At 44.1% G+C, this 18,797-nt stretch overlaps 7 protein-coding genes across 7 annotated transcripts; 4 read left to right on the top strand and 3 right to left on the bottom strand.

Moving 5' to 3' along the window:
* Window positions 1–1,484: 1,484 nt before the first annotated feature.
* On the bottom strand, window positions 1,485–2,489 carry AWJ20_2065 (uncharacterized protein; the record flags this gene model as incomplete). The annotated part of the gene is made up of 1 exon (XM_018878992.1): window positions 1,485–2,489. The coding sequence occupies one exon, from the start codon at window positions 2,487–2,489 to the stop codon at window positions 1,485–1,487; it is 1,005 nt and encodes a 334-aa protein (XP_018736950.1).
* Window positions 2,490–5,175: 2,686 nt separating this feature from the next.
* Window positions 5,176–6,639, top strand: AWJ20_2066 (uncharacterized protein; the record flags this gene model as incomplete). Its single annotated transcript, XM_018878993.1, has 1 exon — window positions 5,176–6,639. The coding sequence occupies one exon, from the start codon at window positions 5,176–5,178 to the stop codon at window positions 6,637–6,639; it is 1,464 nt and encodes a 487-aa protein (XP_018736951.1).
* Window positions 6,640–7,897: 1,258 nt separating this feature from the next.
* On the bottom strand, window positions 7,898–8,212 carry TRX1 (thioredoxin TRX1; the record flags this gene model as incomplete). The annotated part of the gene is made up of 1 exon (XM_018878994.1): window positions 7,898–8,212. The coding sequence occupies one exon, from the start codon at window positions 8,210–8,212 to the stop codon at window positions 7,898–7,900; it is 315 nt and encodes a 104-aa protein (XP_018736952.1).
* Window positions 7,935–8,135, top strand: AWJ20_2068 (uncharacterized protein; the record flags this gene model as incomplete). The annotated part of the gene is made up of 1 exon (XM_018878995.1): window positions 7,935–8,135. One exon carries the CDS (start codon window positions 7,935–7,937, stop codon window positions 8,133–8,135), a length of 201 nt encoding a protein of 66 aa, XP_018736953.1.
* Window positions 8,213–9,335: 1,123 nt separating the features above from the next.
* On the top strand, window positions 9,336–9,677 carry AWJ20_2069 (uncharacterized protein; the record flags this gene model as incomplete). The annotated part of the gene is made up of 1 exon (XM_018878996.1): window positions 9,336–9,677. The coding sequence occupies one exon, from the start codon at window positions 9,336–9,338 to the stop codon at window positions 9,675–9,677; it is 342 nt and encodes a 113-aa protein (XP_018736954.1).
* A 4,385-nt stretch (window positions 9,678–14,062) lies between these two features.
* AWJ20_2070 (uncharacterized protein) lies at window positions 14,063–15,046 on the bottom strand (the record flags this gene model as incomplete). The annotated part of the gene is made up of 1 exon (XM_018878998.1): window positions 14,063–15,046. The coding sequence occupies one exon, from the start codon at window positions 15,044–15,046 to the stop codon at window positions 14,063–14,065; it is 984 nt and encodes a 327-aa protein (XP_018736955.1).
* A 1,571-nt stretch (window positions 15,047–16,617) lies between these two features.
* On the top strand, window positions 16,618–18,711 carry TRP5 (tryptophan synthase TRP5; the record flags this gene model as incomplete). Its single annotated transcript, XM_018878999.1, has 1 exon — window positions 16,618–18,711. The coding sequence occupies one exon, from the start codon at window positions 16,618–16,620 to the stop codon at window positions 18,709–18,711; it is 2,094 nt and encodes a 697-aa protein (XP_018736956.1).
* Between the last annotated feature and the right edge of the window lie 86 nt (window positions 18,712–18,797).

An 18,797-nucleotide genomic window follows, 5' to 3' on the forward strand; every position in this document is an offset into this window, starting at 1 on the left:
AAAATGGAGAGATAGAGAGCGATATTACCAAAACTCCAGTTGCGAATCTGCCAACGGAAAGAGACAGTATCACTGATTATTGCACACCAAGTGAAACAGATGGCATGTATAGAGGCATGTAGAACTGTCACTCTTGCTGTCCAATGGTGATATACCTGGAATGTTTGATAGGACCAACCAGTCAAGTTTCGGGCGGGATTGTGACGGCTCGAAAATAGTACAATTAACGGCAACTGCGTAAAGCATATGATTCCAGTTCTATTGCCCAGGTATCTCAAGACTTGTTCCTTACGGTTGTGTATATATGGACTAGGTGTGAAGGTCTGGTAAAACAAGCAGAGCGCCAATATGTTTAAACTTATATAAACAACAACGATGAGTGATTGGCCACGCGTAGGAGCTCTGATAGTAACAAACTTGAATATTCTTATAGGGCTGTTGTGACTTTCTCTAAACGTAGCAGGAAGGGAAATATGTCTCCTAATAGCCGTTAATACCTTGTTATTGGACTGCCCTATAAATGTTTGGGAGTTTCCACAGTAATGTGCAACGGAAGCTGCTGATATGATGACCCCCCAATATATTAGGAGGCCAATTCCAAACAAGCTTCCCAGGTAGTATTGATGTTTTGCAGTTTCAGCAGCCAGAAATTGGACTCTAAAGGCAGCCTCATTGGTGTCTACCGGCTCATACAGGAGCTGGGATTTCTGTATTTCAGTCGGATTCCGTAAAATGCCCAATGAACTACTGTACAAGGAGTCCAGAGCATTGACTGAATGTTGAATACCGTAATTAGAACTACAAAACCTTCGAACATAGTTATAACCCCAAGAAATATCTTCTTGTCCGTGAGAGTGCCGGTTTACGCAATTGAGAACCGTACCTAAGAAAGCAGTGTTATTGCAACTGCATGACGAAATATCAACCTCATCACCACATCCAAAGTTCCATCCTAGTGCGCAATTCCAACAGCCAAATCCAAGCGCACTACTAATTCCCACTTTCTGGCATATCGCAACTGATACTGAGGTACTTATTACTAAAATCTGCTTGATAAAGGTATTTTTCATATCGTTTCTTGCGATCTCTAGTTACGCCATAATTTTCACAATAGATATAGATATAACTTTTTACAAGATCAGAAGGGCTATTTATCAGTAAGACTTAAGGACGCTTTATCGACAATAGATGCTTATTATGAGGCTAGATTTCAGAAAAGGCATGCCTGCCCATTTACAGAATGATGCATTCTATCCTAATGCTGTTTTTTTACCCGAAAGAGAATCGACTATTTGTTAGCGAAAGAAAGTTATATATCGTCCCACCTTTTGTGGGCAAAGACGAAAGTACTCATAAGGAAGGAGTAAGAAATATATATGCTCACAGTGGAGAGAGCTTAACGATTGTGTTTGAGCACTGAGCTATATTACCTTATATTAAAATAAAAATAAATAAATAAAAAAGTATAACTGGGCCAAGTAAGCTTACCAGTCAGGCTCTAACCATCGGAGAACAATGTCATTAGAAGCCGAGCTTACGGATATTATCCTAGGACCATTTGCAATGATAGTAGTCTGATCTGGTCTATATCCATACGTATCCTCGCAATAAAATTGCCCAGGTTTACGGATATTTGAAACGAATCTAGGGAAGTATTCATTTTCTGTAGGTGGGGTATCATCAACTATACCAGTAATTGGTAATGAGTTTACAGTCTCATCAAGGCTAACCGGAGAAACCAAAGACGTACATGAATCCCTGGCTGAATAGGACTCAAAGGCAGGTGGCGTAAGTTCTTCTTGTTTTATAAGCGGGCCAGCTCCTGGACAGTTAGGCGGCCCGGGACTTGATATATACTCGGGACTGTCGATTGGCATAATTGAAATGTTGTCACTTGAATATATTGGCTGTCGAGGTACAACTTGTCTGAATTCATCTCTGGATTGTATATAATCTAGCGATGGTGGAGATGGATGGGCAGGATAAAATGTTGGTGTGTAGTTTAATTTAGAGTTCGTATCAGTGCCTCCCATCATGTTTCCAGGAAGTGTGACAGGATCAGTGGTGGAGAGATGCTGGTCTGGTAATGGTGTGTCGGTTAATGGTGGTGAGTTTGCACTTTGGACATACTCCTTTGAAACTTTAGGTACCCTGCTCTTTGCTGATAGCTTACCAGTGGCGATGAACTTTGAAAAGCATCTTTCATAATGACGCTTTAAAATGTCACTTCGACAGAAGGTATCTCTACAAATGTGACATACGTGTGGTCTATAACCCGTATGCTGTCTATTGTGTCTTCTTAAATGTTTGAAATGAACATATGATTTCTGACAAATAGGACACTCATATTTTCCAGAGTCATTTTTATAAGATTCAACCTGTAGCCGGTATAAATTCTGAATGGCATGTTTCTTAGATTTCTCTTCATATTTTGTAACTAGCAACGATAGCAGCCCAGGAGGAATTGACTGTTGGACATGGGAAGACATGGTCTATTATAATTGAATATTTGCTAGCAAGCCGAACGTGTAGGATGACGGTTCATGAAATTCGAGATCCAGACACTTAAGTTAACCAAAAATGAGGAATTAAGATAGTCCGCTATATATATATATATACATAAGTACTTCCATCAAACCATTTCTCCCGGTTCTAAGAGATCTCTGTGTGGGTTATCAATGGAAGCAACGCAAAATTCCGATTGTTTAGAATTCAAGAAAGGAGAGTGATATAAGACACATTGAGCTAAACACTGTTAGACTTTTAATTCCATGATGTAAAAAGAAACCTTCACAAGCTATGTAGAAGCTTAATGTTAATTGTTCAACTCTATTCAAGTAAGCCTGTTTCGGTTGGTTGGCGCGCCATCAATGTGATCTAAAAGTAGTAGCAAGACAACACCAAAGATCAAAAGAAACCTTCCTAATACTCAAGATGGAGAGATAATAGGTAAAAAAGAAATAAGTGCGGCAACTAAGTAGGGTCAAATGTACGATTGAGGAATCCAAGACATAGTGTCATAATGCTCTTTACAGTGGCTCGGGTGTCTGTATGTTACATAATAACTCCAAAGGTAACAATGAACAAGAATAAAATAGAAAGGCTGGGTATCCATATCTCAATAGTACTGCAAGCATGTTCTGGATATACTTGCAAGCGAACAGGGCTAAGAAGCTATTCGCATTTAATGACTTGTTCTCCGATATGGTCAAACCCAAATACCATAGTAGCAGTTTCTATAGATGTCACAGAGAACTAAAAGATCAAGGACAAGTGAAATAGGTTGATCGTCGTTTGTAATGTACTGGAGTTCTAAGGAAGGCATAGATGATCTGGGAATATCATTGAATCACACTACAGTATAAGGAAGGCTTGTCGAACCTAGTGGACTACAGAAATGGTAATGGAACGTTAGAACTGCAGATACCTTGGGCTAATGTCCCCTTTTTGGGGTCTTTCCATGCGTAAATAGCTTTTTGGTGAAGAAGGAACCAGCCTGTTTTGTCTATGCATCTCTATTCAGGAGTTGAACTAAGTTAACTTTCTGCAATTTAGATTTGAATGTATGTTTTGTTTCCAGGGTTATTATGCAAAATGGATTATTATTCATCGTACAGATTCTCTTTAACTGTACAAACAAAAATAATCTGGCTATATGAGGGCAGTTGAGCAGCGCTAGTCCAAAGTGGATTATGGACAGGAGGATAAGCAAATGGTTTTGTTATTGTTTACCGGCTTCTTCGTGTTGACTATGGTACAGTCTCAAAAGGTTCAATGGTTGAATTCCAAACATTAGCCTGTATGACCTCTATTTTAATGGTTAGATTCTTTTCTTTCAGAATAGAAAATAAACAAAGCACATGATAGCTGCTTTCGGTTTTAACACAATGCTAGAGCTTTTAAATTTTATTCAAAAAAGTAGACCTTGGAAAGAAGTTCAATGGAAAGAAGTATAGTTTGTAGAATATATTTTATTTTCTTATTCTGATGGAGAAGAAAATAAAAAGAAAACACAAAAAATATGGCGGGAAGTGCTGTTACAAAGAGGGTAATAAAAGTTTTGGAAGACCCGGTATTTTTTTTACCTGTTAAAGCAAAAAGAGCATCATTGAGTACAGTAGCATGAGGGGAAAGGGAAGGGAATAACTCGGGTACTTTGAGCGTCGAGATCATGTATCACCTGTGGGGGTTACCAAATGAGATTGTCTATCGAAGTATAAAGTTGGCCGTCAGGGTGTTTATGAAAATAATATGATTTTCAGTTCTTGTCATCTTGTCAAGTCTAGAACATAGCTCTAACTCTGGGTGAAGCAATCAATAGTCATTGTCATGGCTCACGATAATGACCAGTCTTGTAAGCTCATGCTGCTTAATAATGTGCTTTCATAATACTCCTGTTGTGCTGGCAACTCTAAATAATTTTCAGCAAATAAGGGCGTTGTCCATTCCGTATCCAATCCGCATTGCTTCGACGTTTAAGAATGACGAGGGGTGCTACTCTCGAGCTTCGACTGCTGCTGTCCTCGGCTATGCAAATGTTAGTTCACGATCCAGATAGCATCTGATCTGTCATCTGGCATAAGGTTGCATAGAACACAGCAAGAGATAAACTAAATTAGGAAATGCGGCTATACTATCAGGATCAGGAACTTGTCGATAAGCAAGGTGGAGAAAGGGCATCTTGGTGCAGCGCTACATCATATTTAACAATAATTACTGACAAAATCCATTATATCAAATCTAAGGCCATCAGAAAATGTGATTAAACAAAATAACATATTTATTATCAGCCAAATAATGCGATGTCATTGTATCAGTCATGTGCACTCATTTTGCGCAGTACTGCTAGGTTAGGTTATACTTACAATATAGGAGCTAGTCTTCTACATGGCGCGGCGGGATTGTATCGTATATTATATAGAATATGCAAACTGACAACAGAGTACAAATACATATTGTATCTGTGATTTCTTTGTGGTCATTCTACGGGAGAGGAGGTTATATTTTATTTAATCTTAAATACCAGGGATTAGTAGTATCTATTATCAGTGAACTACAAGAAGAAATCATTTGAGATAATTTTCCTCTGTTTTTTTTATAAAATATTGTTTATTGATTCATTTTTTATCGTTGATTGATCTGTTTTAAGGCGTTTTAATTGCATCTCATCTCTCTATGGCCAAAAATCGGAAAAAAAACTGGCAGCAAGAATACGGACATGAAGCAGGTCGTTTGACAAGATCCAAGAGCCAAGCTCTCAAGAAAATTCTTGATACGCCTGGGGATAGGAATAATGATGATGAATTTCCAGTATTAAAGCGGTTGTCTCTTTATGCATCATCTATCAAAGGCGATGGCAACTGTCTGTTTCGATCATTTTCAGACCAGTATTATGGAGATAATGGAGATAGACATCAAGAGGTTCGAGCTGAAGTGGTTAATTATATGAAGGAGCATTCGGACTATTTTGCATTGTTTCTAGAGGGATCAGGTAGTGGTAATGAATCATGGCCTGCATATATCAAAAGAATGGCCAAAGACGGTGTATACGGAGACAACCTGGAGATTGTGGCCTTTGCTAGAAGATATGGAGTCAATGTAATGATTTACCAGAATGATTTCATGTATGTTGTCAGTTGTCAGGAAGATGATAAGGAGAAAAATGGCGTGGTTCGTGACATCCACATTGCATATCACACATGGGAGCATTACTCATCAGTGAGAAATTTAGCCGGTCCTCATAGTGGATTGCCAGAGGTACAACCGTCTTTAGTAGAAGGAGGAGGTGCAATAGAACCATCATCGGGGACTAGTGATGATGTTCCAAAGTGGATGATGGATGCTATCAAGCGCAGTATCCCTTATCCTCCTACTGAACAAATGGAGAATCTCATTGTAAAGCTTTTCAGAAAGTACAACAACAGTCACGACTTTGGTCGTATAGTTGAGGAAATTATTATGATGGATAACGGCGACGGAGAGGTGAACTTCGACACGGATGTAGAGGTTGTCGATTCTCTGTCTGATATTGACAAACCGACCACAACATCAATGATTGATCAAGATAAAGTCACCAACGATTCGTCAGCGAAATCTATTCAGAAAGATCAAGATACTTCGGTACAGGTAGCCAATAGTCCAGAAACCAGCATGGGGGTTGATGAGATCAACAGTAGCATGAGCAACAGTCCTGAAGATAGCAGCTCACGATCTAGTTCGACGTCCAACACATCGTCCACAACAGTTGCATCATCTGTTGATGATGAGGGCGATGAAAGTAAAGGCGAAGCTAAATTATCAAATATCAACGGTAAAAGAAACAGCAGTTTGCTTAGTAACGAATTGACAGAGGAAAGCGAATCGGATAGGACTCATGAAATAAGCGTTATACCTAGAAGCAGGGCCAAGAAAGATGCAGTAACAAACTCTGCGCCGAGAGTCAAACGATTGACAGCCCGGGAGAAGAAAGAGCGACAAAAGAAAGAAGCGGCCGAACGTAAACGGGCATCAAAAATCAGTTCTGTTTCCGACCGATCTAGATCAACTACAGCAGGTCTGAGTGATACGTCATCGTCCACGACAACAGCGACTCCTTCTACTACGCCGTCGACGCCTGGAATCCGAACAATGTATATATGATTAGCCGATTTTTTATTTTTATTTTTTATGACATGGTTATATATTGAGATAATGAAGAATTTGCATGTGATGACCCTGAGTAAGTAAAACTATAGATATCTTGTTAAGGTTAGAAAATTGTGGATTAGAACCGAGGATGTAGAGGTATAAAAGACACTAGGACCGTGTTAATTAAGAATTGGCTCGAGCGGGTCAGACAATTGCTAGGTATTAGTTGGTGACAATTCTACATCTGAGCCAATGGCCCACTATTAATATGTCAAAAGGATGACCGCCCGCCTGTTAGCAGCATGTGGCCTCGACGCCTGATTGTTACGTGGATAATTCTGACATAGGGATGTCATGTTCGGTCATTTTTCGGTGGGTCGCCAATCGGGCAAAGGGTGCCAGTAAGCTCGTAACGGCTCAAACAGTGCCTAATAATAAGACCCCGGCCAAGATAAATAGGCGGTGAACCATTTAGAGAGGAAAGGGAGCTAAAGACTAATTAAGAGAGCACCGCAGACCGTGCACAGCCAGCGGTTCAATTAAAACGGTAACAGTAACGGCAGCGGCAGGGCCCATGCCAATGCACTACAGATAAGTGAGAGACCAGAAAAAAGAGTCTCGACCAAATCTCAAAGTGATTAATGAGATTGAGACCCGGCCAATGCTTTTGAACAGGATGCAAGCTCAGTAAGTTCTGCAGCACGAGCTGTTAGTTACCGCTCGAGACAATGGTAATTGCAGCAGGAGAAGCAAAAGTAACATCTAAAATAGGTTACAATGGCAGCACAGGCCGCCGGGCAGCTCGGCGGGACCAACCTTGGCATATCGCCACAGAGGTAACTTCACGAGGAATGAAGTTTAATTAAAAGAACAAGAGTAGCTGCATTAAACCCAAAGTCAACGGCGGGGGAAAGGAACCTAGAATTCCAGCATACTTAAGCGCACTTGAGAACAATTGACCACCAATAGAATATTATATTGATCAGTCATGATCGTGATCCCCGATAATTAACGTAAACGACAATTGAAATTAAAGTAATTTAACCATTGGCCAATGCACAATGCCCAGGATTGAATATATATGACCGAGCCATATAATATTCAAGAATGGCACACTCCAATGAGCGAATAATAAAATATATATCAAATCTAATCAATTAAACATAATAAAAAAACTAGTCCAATCTAATCAATTAAATAAAATAAAATAACACAGTAGCTTATTAAGAGCTAATCAACCTAAGTAGAAGATCAAACCATGATATCAATTTTAAGCAAGATCCTTGACAACAGCGTTGATCTTGGCAATGTTGGCACCAACAACAGACTCGACCTTGACACCATTCTTGAAGAATAATAAGGTTGGCATGGCAGAAATCTCATTCTCAGAAGCAACATCAGGAACAGCATCGACATCGACCTTGAAAAAGTGGGCAGAAGGAGTAGCGTCGGAGATTCTGTCGAGGACAGGTGAGATCATCTTACAAGGACCACACCAGGTAGCATAGAAATCAATGACAGTAAGGCCAGAGAACTTGATTTCCTCTTGGAATTGGCTGAGAGAAGTAATAGGGTTAACAGTCATTTTGTGAGCGGTTTTTGAAAAGTTTCTTGCAGAAAGATTACGAGTAATAGATCCTAGTGTTTGACGACGAGCTATAGAGAGCATGTACGGGAAAAAGAGAATACCAGGTGTACCTATGAAGCGGCGTGCCTATTTATATTAAAATAATTATCTGCCTAAAATTGCTGTACAAGCCCCGTTATTATTCTAGAAGGGGCTGGTAAAAATACGCGGCTGATGACAAATGGTTTCGTTATGCCTATTACACATTCAGCTAACCCGCGGTCCAATCTTATGTGTATGTACACCCTCGATTTCACTGTCTGATCAAGCATTACATTCTCTAACGTAATCAGACTAACCCCCACCTGTTTCAGCCATTTACTCCCTTAACGAATAGCCGTCTGTCAGCCGGCCGCTCATCATTTCCATTATCTAAGCATTGGGAGTTTACCGCTTCACACCTGCACCACAACCCCTGTCCGTTCACTACTAGACTACAGTCAGGTTCCAGACCCGGCCGGACATTACTTCCGGCATGACGCCATGCGGGGTGCGACCCTGATTGTTATGACTGGGGGTGGTGGGTGCCTCCGGCAGCTGGGGCTTCGCCCCAGACCCCGCGGCTCCTCTCGCTTTGCTCGAGTCGGCCGTTGAGGGTCCGCGGCAACGTCGAGTGCCGGTATACAAATTTGGGAAAGGGGGGGAAATTAAAGGAGAAGGAGGAGGAAGAGCGAAATGAGCCGCTGACTGATGTGCCGATCGACAGGGGCCTGCTGACTGAAAAGTCACTTTTGTCAGCACCGGCCGGTCGACGAATTCCAGCTCTACGGCCACTTCACCGCGCTACTTCCAATCCCCACGCCTGACTCGAGCTAAGCGAGGGAGCCGCGGGGTCTGGGGTCTGAGCCGAAGCCCCAGCCGCCGGAGGCTCCTACCACCCTCCGCAGGGTCCAAGAGTCACGTGAAAAGTTTGGTGAAGATCTGAAGGCACCGAGTCGAAATTTGCGACATCGACTGAAGCTGGCGTGATTATAGCAGCTGGTATCTAATGAGTGCCTCGAAGACCACGATATATGTGTGTAAGTAGAGATTCAGGCAGGGCAGGAACAGTTTTGGATTGAGGCTGTTTGGCGATGCTTTGATGGGAGTTGAGTCACTAACAATTTGTTCAGCTAATCTAGACAAGAACGTGACGAAGGAGCATATCTACTCGCTGTTCCTTCCATTTGGACCAATTGTGGATGTGGTTCCCGTGACGGATCCTAAACACGGGTTCCGCGGGTCTGCTGATATCGAATTCGAGACGGAAGAGGACGCTGCTGCCGCCATTGATAACATGGAAGGTGCCCAAGTGTTCGGCAAAACGCTCCACGTGCGACTGTCTCGCAAAGATCTCAGCGAAGGGGCCCCTCGGGTCGATATGAACAAGGCCCTGTGGGCACAGGACCACGAACAGGACCAACCGTCGACGGAACCGGAGTAATTCTGGAGGATGGGGTGTGCCTCCGGCGGCTGGGGCTGCGCCCCAGACCCCGCTGCTCCTCTCGCTTCGCTCGAGTCGGGCGTGGGGGTTGCCACGAGTGCTAGCCGTCACCCAAGACACCCAGATCAGTGTGCCCGTAGCGGTAACTCCTGCGAAGCAGGAGCAACGGGGTCTGGGGCGGAGCCCCAGCCGCCGGAGGCAAGCAAGGGCCGCCATGAGTAGTACCACATTGTTATGTATTTGGTGTTTATAAGTTAAATTAATCGACAGTCCAGGAGATGCAGAGTGCGAGTCGGGAGCTTAGTGGTGCTCCTCGCCCTTGCCGAGGCTGGCTTGATGCTCGTGGACTCTGTCGGGTTGCTTGCCTTGACGGGTCAATCTGAGCTCTCCGGAGTTGACCTTCTTGCCGAGGGTGTAACTGGCGAAGACGACGGCGAAGCCCATGGCGACGACTGTGGTTGGTTAGTACAGAGCTCTCTCGGGGTACCTTAACTAGGCTCTGGTAGCTGGTTCGGTGTTCATACGACTCATAAAACAAAGAAATGCAGTCTCAATTACTCATGAGAGTTGTATTGATATAGCCATGACACAGTTTAGATGTGTATCTTAAGAAATTTCACCCCTGAAACCTGGGATGACATGACTTTTGACAAAAATATCGCGCTCAGAGACCACTCAGCCGACCTCAATTGGGTCCAGTAATATACTTACAAAGAGGGTAGACCTCAACGGGGACATTGGAGAAAGCACCACCCTTCTTGCCAGACTGCACACTACGTTAGTATGATGCCAGATCATGCCACTGCCATGTTGATTAATGTGTTCAGTGCATGTCACCTATGACTAGCACCTCGCTCGTCATATATCAGAAACATCCAATTTCGACCATCTACAATCTAGATACTCTGCCTCAGGCCTTATATGACGTTATAGAAGCATTCCAGGACCCGGAAAAGCAAGTCGAGCCATTCAAGACAACTCAGAATCAACTTTAACTGCCAACCGCGATTCAGCAAGGGCTGAAACGGTATACCCGAGCTCAATTCAGCCAGAATACATCTCAACACATCAACGCTGGTTCTTGTACTTACAGCAGCAGCCTTGAGTAAACGTGGAGAAGGTCTCATTTTTATTACTGTTGTTTTTGGTTCGGTATTAAGTCAACTCAATTCAACTCAATGTCAGTAGTGTCAGTTTCTCTAAGTATAAATTTCGAGGAACCTGCGTCTATCTGGTGGTGATGATTGGCTGGTCACCAGCCGTCCCTTGCCCACTCTGACCTTGGGAAGAATCAGGCCATGCCGACGGGATCACGTGAGTGGTTGGGGGGAGGGGGTTGTGCCTCCGGCGGCTGGGGCGCTGCCCCAGACCCCGTTGTGCTCGCTTCGCGAGCGGTTTGGGAGTGGCTGGAGTTTGGGAGTATGGCGGAGGGGGTGTAGATATTTCTGTGGTGGTTTGGTAGTTTGGGGGCTTTTGCTTGTGGCTAGTCTGCCCTGGATTGAAGATGTGTGTGCTGTTAGATGTTGGGTATATACTCTTACAAGCCGTATCATCAGATACCAGACGCTGGCTCCTCATCCCAACCCTCGCTGCCTCAGGATCTCACTGTCACCCGCTACCCCCCGATCCAACCGACCCCACTAGCTCGCTCGCGAAGCGAGCACAATGGGTCTGGGGCAGCGCCCCCAGCCGCCAGAGGCACAACCCCCATAAGTCAGGGGGGCCCTTGTTGCGATCGCAGCTGCATGGGAGTGTACATACCACGTTGCCGGCTGCCTTATCTTTACGGTTTAGGGAAGTAGCCACATGGAAGACGCAGCGCACATCGCGGACGACGTCATTGTTTAAGGGTTGCGCGCAATACATTGGGAGATTATTATAGTGGACACAGGGCTTAATCTGTGCTCTGATTGTAGATTATGTATGTAACGCGATCGCTCAACGCCTCTTTCTAGAATTAGCTCACTAGCACTTTAATAGTATTATTACTACATAATTACTTATAGTTGTTGTGATTGTTGTGCTCACTGTCATTTGTGTTATTAATTGTATCACAGGTGAAAATCTGGCTTTTGCTATTTTGTATTTTGATTTCTGCTCTATTTTTTTTTTTGTTTTCAGTCTCTTTTGTCTTGATTCATCTCTGAGTTCACAAAGTCACTTGACTCTTTACAGATTTCCGCGGATCTCATTCTTCCATTCCCTGTTCATTGGACCAGTACCAGTACGTACCGAACATTCCAGTGAATATAATATTTTTGGTTGGAATTGTTTAGACGGGTCTGTACGAGTTTTATAAAACTGGATTCAAGTTGAGACTGTTCTAATCTATCTATTCAAGCTTTTGAGTCTTATCACGGTCTTTGTGTTAGATAAGAGCGACCCAACAGATATTACCAGCGGTATTACTGCAAGTATTGCAACAGGTTTACAGATCTTTTAACTAATATTACAAGGTCTATTTTTAGTGGTCTTGCAACTGGTATTACTCCAAATATTACTACAATATAGTAGGATAGCGTTTGGTGTTCTCGCAGTCTTTCAACAGTTCAGTCATTTCTAAGTGTTACTAGAAACGACATAGGTACAGGTATCTTCTGGGCTATTCTATTATTCGATTTCATTAGCTGTACATTGGATTTTGTTGATTTTGCCTCACTGGTAGCTCTTATCGGTATCGCCTACAGCCAACCTCTGTCAACGACATTACTTCATCATCCATTGGACCTTGGGATCCCTGAACAAGTCATAACCAGTCAGAATTTCTACCACTAATCATAATGGCATTTTATTTCTCACCCAGCAAACACCATCCCTTGGTGTCAGTACAGGGAGATGGTCCCTCGTCTCCACAATTATCATCTCGCCAGCGACCGGTCAATCGCAATACAGCAGCATCGAACAGCGCTCTGTCTTTAACCTCAGACCAATGGTCTTCAGACCTCGAGGTTGATGCCAACCAAGAATGGGTTGTATTTTCACCTCAGTTACTGTCCAGTAATGGAGGAGAGGAGGTTTTCAGCACCTCGAGTTATGACATGAACATGGATATTGATGATAGAAACGATGATAACAATGAGAATAATAACGATGTGGACAGACAAGATGTCCCTGCCATTAACGGGAATTCTAGTTTATCAGCCCAACAAAGCATCAATTTTTTAAAGAGCACTCGCGAGTCTGATGCTGGTGAAGCCGATGTTAGTTCAGGTGCAGTAGAAGATATGACTCCTGAAGGAGCTCTCACTCCTCTTGCATTTCCAGCTCACAATGGCAGCGGAATGTTTTTACCTGAAGCGTCAGATTTAACTGAGCGAGTCAATGCTTGGAGACTGAACCAGTCACAGCTTGTGATCCAGGAAATGCGCAGATTAGAGCGCAAGTTCTTTCGTGGAGATCGTAATTCGGTCAGCGATGCCACTGGTGCCAGTTTAGCAGATGGTCTGATGGGTACTTCGCTATCTACTGCTCATCCAGACACCAGCATATTCACTAATTCAGGCATCGAATCATTTGGTCTCGATGGAGAGTCTTATAATAGCAGCAACACTGTCGACAGCTCACAACATACCAGTCATCAGCCCAAGCAGGAGAAGAAGAAATCATCGTCTTTCTGGGCCACGCTTCGAGACTTTATCGGTATTAATGATCAGGTTCTGGAAGTCATTTTTGGAGAGAGACTTGTTGATGACTACGAGAAAACTGACAATCACAAGCTATCTGCCGACCCAGTAGCATCATCCAGTTCCACTAATAACATCCCTCCACCAAAGTACACCCACTACAACCAGGCATTGCTTTCTGGCCCACTGAACTGGGAGGCCAGCATGATAAGCCACCTGTTCCAAGAGCTCAAGATCCCCTTGACTCCCGAGCTGTCTCTACTCCGCTACCTGGGAACACAACTCTTAGCATTGACCCATCCTGAACTGCACAATGCCAATCCCCAGTTCATGAGCCCTACTCCCACAACTCTACCACGACCTCCCGTGCACTCGTCGTTCTCCAACACCCGCTCAGTCAGCACCCACACCGACTCGCTACTAGGCCCCACCTTCCCTGCCAATTACTGGGAAGACAGCACCGTCTCCAGCAACTACTGGGAACAGGGCAGCAGCATCAGCAGCACTCCTGTCTGGTAATCATTTCGTCATGTAATGCTATATATAACCTATTTTTATGATAGACTCGGTCTGCTCACGCTGCCTCCGGCGGCTGGGGCTGCGCCCCAGACCCCCCGGCTCCTCTCGCTGCGCTCGAGTCGGGCATCTACGACCGCAGTGGTTCTAGACCATATGACAACTTCTAGACCCCTACAGTGCTAGGAGCTCCGCGAAGCGGAGCACAAATGGGGTCTGGGGCACAGCCCCAGTCGTCGGAGGCAGTCACGATTGCGTCTTTCTCTGGCGGATGGTGGCAGTGCCGGTGCTGTCTTTTGGCCAGACACAGCCTATGTTTGGGTTACTGGTGAGTGTGTTCCAGTCGAGGCCCAGTAAGCGCTCGATAGACGATTCGTGAAGCTTCATGTACGACTTGGAAATGGTTGGAATGGCGTTCTTTGCCATGGTCGCATGGTTTTGGTCTAGTGAGAGACGGAGCCATAAGTCGGGCTCGGTCCGCTTCTGTTGGACCCAGCTGACAAAATTATTACTTGCTAGGGCTTGTAATACAGTCCAAGCACGTTTGTCATCGGGGAGATAATGGTACAGAGTCTTATAGGCGGTACCAACGTCGTTGCTGAAGTGAGCGGTGTGGTACACATGTAAAAGAGCTACCTGTCTGAATTCATCGAAACTAAGCGGTACTACAGGGTGGATCACATCTAAAATATAAAGCACACTGGGAATGAAGGCTTGGTATTTACCAGCCAACACGGCCATTCGTACTGAGAACAAAAACACCTGTTTGGTGAACTTGTCAGGCTCTATTGGAAGTAGAGCTTCTCGCAACTTTCGCAGTGACATTAGAACACTGTCTTCACTGTCTGTATCCGATGATTGATGCCGGCCGTTGGTATCGACAGCTTGATAGCTATCTGATACCTCATGGTCCACAATCTTGAGAACGTCTTCAATGTATTGTCTTTGACTTGTTGATGCTGCTATTATCTTCAGAGCTCTTAACTGCGTCTGATAGAAATATGTTCTTCGAGCTTTGGAATCTACTCGTAATCTATTATCTTCTCCTCGACTTATAAGTCCATATTCCTCTTTCTTAGCGGGTTGACTGAACCGTTCTCTACGAGCTCTGGCTTTTGCATCTGCTTCAGCATGACTTTCTCCTTCAATATTGAGCTTTGAGAAGCTGTCCTCAAGTCCCCGAGCCTCGCGCCTCCATCTTTGCGGCCGATATTTGGCCCCTGATGCCATTGGCAATGTTCTTTGAGATATTACGTCTGCTTGACTATCAACTGTCACTGCATTGATAAGATAAGATAACTACGCGGCTCGATATCCGTCTGAAAGAAAATAATAGGAATAGTATAAAAATCACAACTTTAGCTAAATTGATCGATCAGAAATTCCTCGTAAGAAAGATTACTCTGTTAACAGAATATCTATATCTATATCTATATATATATATATAGATATGAATAATTTTATATACAAAATCGTATTTTGTGGAGTCAACTACAGTGACTATCCATGTTCACGTGATAAGTACAGTTACTATAACATGATTGACGAGTTGTTCGAATCAATAAAGGAAGACTGTCTTCTGGTTGATAATAAAGATGCCTCCAAAACCAGCTACTAAGCCAGTGGTGAAACAAGAACATACCGGTAACTCGCAACCACAAAAAGAGCCAGTTGATGAGATGTCACTTGACTTCACAGCATCACTAGAAAAGCTAGAGGAGCTCCAAGACATGGTACGTTTTCCACCAGCAACACCCAACCAAACAGCTGGGACGAGATGTAAAGACTCGAGCGAAGCGAGAGGAGCAGTGGGGTCCGGGGTGAAGCCCCGGCCGCCGGAGGCATGTCCCAGCTACAAGATCTCATTCTAACAGAACCTCTTAGTTATACAAACTGCGGTCTGAACTGCCCACGCTACTGCGAAATATAGCCCAGTTGGATGAACGCGATACAGGTAGGTGGTCACAATATTGAAATAGGTATATTTAGCTCTTTTTCCTAACAATTGTGTAGCTAGTGGCATCTTCTCGAAGTGCGTGAACGCCGTTGGTTCGTGGAACCACAGCGTCGAAGAGTTCATTCGACTCTACACGCAGAACCAGGACCTCATTGAACTGGGGAGACGTGAACGGTCACAACTGCAGGCCAGTGACGTTGTTAAGCAGGAAACTGCCACCACTACTGGTGCCTCAAAAGCTGGCAACGGCCCTTCGTCTGGAAAAGGACAGTCGCCGTTCCTGCAATCCGGTATGTCTCAGGACCAACCTATCGTCCTGTAATCTTGGGAACGTATGGTGTGACCAGAATGCCTCCGGCGGCTGGGGCTCTGCCCCAGACCCCGTTGCTCGCTTTGCTCGACTGGCGGGTCGGTGGTATATGGTCCATGGGGGATGTGCGCTTTTACGAATTTATGACCTGTTTTGTTTTTTAATTAGTTTTGTTCTACCTGGCTTCACACTTAGTGAGAATCATGCCTGTCTCTATCTACGGATATGAACTGCTGACACACCACTTGATAATAGTGAATTTCAATGGGCTTGGACCCTCCCTACTCGGCTCCAGAGGCGACGGTCAGGTTCTCGAAGGTGCGGCCGCATGACATGCGGCACACCCTAACCGCTGAATGTGAAAGATCAGCTCTGCGAGATGACTACGAGGAAGAGTCACTTAAGTCAGTAATTAGCAACGGAAATAGCCCCTGGAATTTCGATTTCTTTTCATATAAATACAGAAATTGGCTTTATCACACGGTATCACTTTAAACTACAGTCAGACTTTGTAGATCAAAACAGGAGTATAGGATGTCAGCCAACCTGAACGCTACATTTGCCAAGTGCAAGAAAGAAGGCAGAAATGCCATGCTTACATTTTTAACGGCTGGTTTCCCGTCGGTGGCTGAGACTGTTCCTCTTTTAAAGTCATTACAGGACGGTGGTGCCGATATCATTGAGTTGGGTGTTCCATTCTCTGATCCCATTGCTGATGGTCCTACTATTCAAAAGGCCAACCAGATCGCATTAGAAAACGGAGTTAGTGTTCATGTATGTTTAGAATTGGTTCGTCAAGCCAGAGCTGCTGGTGTCAATATCCCAATCATTCTCATGGGATACTACAATCCAATTCTTCAATACGGTGAAAACAAATTTGTTGAAGATGCCAAAAAGGCTGGTGTCGACGGCTTTTTGCTGGTCGATTTACCACCAGAGGAGGCCAGCAGGTTCAGAAAGATCTCGAGTAATTCTGGTCTAAGTTACATCCCATTGATTGCTCCTTCTACTACTAATGAGAGACTCGCACAACTTTCTGAGATTGCTGACTCTTTCTTATATGTTGTGTCGAGAATGGGTACCACTGGTGTTGCTGGTGGTTTAGACTCCAACGTGTCTACTTTACTAAAAAGAGTTCGTCAATTCACCGGTGAGAAGCCTTTGGCTGTTGGATTCGGTATCAGTACGAGAGAAAACTACCTTACTGTTAGTCCTGTGGCTGATGGTATTGTTATCGGTAGTTACTTGATCTCTTTGATTGATAATACCCCCAAAGAAGAGAGATTGGAAACTGTCAAGAAGTATATTAATGGCATTGTGGGAGGTAGAGAGGTAGTGGTTGATCCAAGACCAGAAAGTCCTTCTACCACTCCAGTTCTTTCAGAGGATGAAGAAGAGCAAAAGAAACAATTCTATGCATTAGTTGACCGATTTGGTGACTACGGTGGACAGTATGTTCCTGAAGTGCTACACCAATGCTTGTCTGAGCTCGAGAAGGGATTTAATGAGGCTATTCATGATGAAAAGTTCTGGGAAGAGCTTAGATCTTACTACCCTTACATGGGCCGTCCATCTAACTTGTACTTTGCCGACCGTCTCAGTGAAAAGGTTGGTGGTGCTAAAATCTGGTTAAAGAGAGAAGATCTTAACCACACTGGTAGTCACAAAATTAACAATGCTTTGGCGCAGGTATTGATTGCCAGACGTCTTGGAAAGACCCAGGTCATCGCCGAGACCGGTGCTGGTCAACACGGTGTAGCCACTGCTACTGTTGCTGCCAAGTTTGGTCTCAAGTGTAAGGTGTTCATGGGTGCAGAGGATTGTCGTAGACAGGCCCTCAATGTATTTAGAATGAAACTTTTGGGTGCTGAAGTTGTACCTGTTCATGCTGGTACCAAGACTCTTCGTGATGCTTGTAGTGAAGCTCTTCGTACTTGGGTTACCACTATTGGAGATACTCATTACGTACTTGGTTCGGCTACTGGACCACATCCCTTCCCTACTATGGTTCGTACTTTCCAATCTGTTATTGGTCAGGAGACTAAAGAACAATTTGCCAAGTACAACGATGGCAAGCTTCCTGATGTCGTGGTTGCTTGTGTCGGCGGTGGCTCAAACTGTTCTGGTATGTTTGCTCCTTTCATTGAGGACAAATCTGTTAAGCTCGTAGGTGTTGAGGCTGGTGGTGAAGGTTTACAAACAGATAAGCACAGTGCTACCTTGAGTGCTGGTAAGTCTGGTGTTTTGCACGGTGCCAAGACTTATGTCCTGCAAAATGCTGACGGTCAGGTTCAAGATACTCACTCTATCTCTGCTGGTTTAGACTATCCTGGTGTTGGTCCTGAATTGGCTTCTTGGAAGGACAGTGGCAGGGTCAAGTTTATCGCTGCTACCGATCTTGAGGCTTTACAAGGATTCCGTATTCTTTCTGAAACTGAAGGAATCATTCCCGCTATGGAATCGTCTCATGCTATTCACGGAGCCGTTGAGCTTGCCAAGACCATGTCTCCTGACGAACATGTAGTCATTTGTTTATCTGGTCGTGGTGACAAGGATGTCCAAAATATTGCTGACCTTCTCCCAACTTACGGACCTAAGCTTGGCTGGGACGTTCGTTTTGAGAATTAAAAATTTAAATAGACATGAAAATTTTGTAATAATACGTTTAGTTATTTTTCTTAATCTACATACAATTAAGTTCTCAGATATGTCAC

The sequence above is a fragment of the Sugiyamaella lignohabitans genome, chromosome B (genome assembly GCF_001640025.1).
Source record: "Sugiyamaella lignohabitans strain CBS 10342 chromosome B, complete sequence".
Classification (NCBI taxonomy): domain Eukaryota; kingdom Fungi; phylum Ascomycota; class Dipodascomycetes; order Dipodascales; family Trichomonascaceae; genus Sugiyamaella; species Sugiyamaella lignohabitans.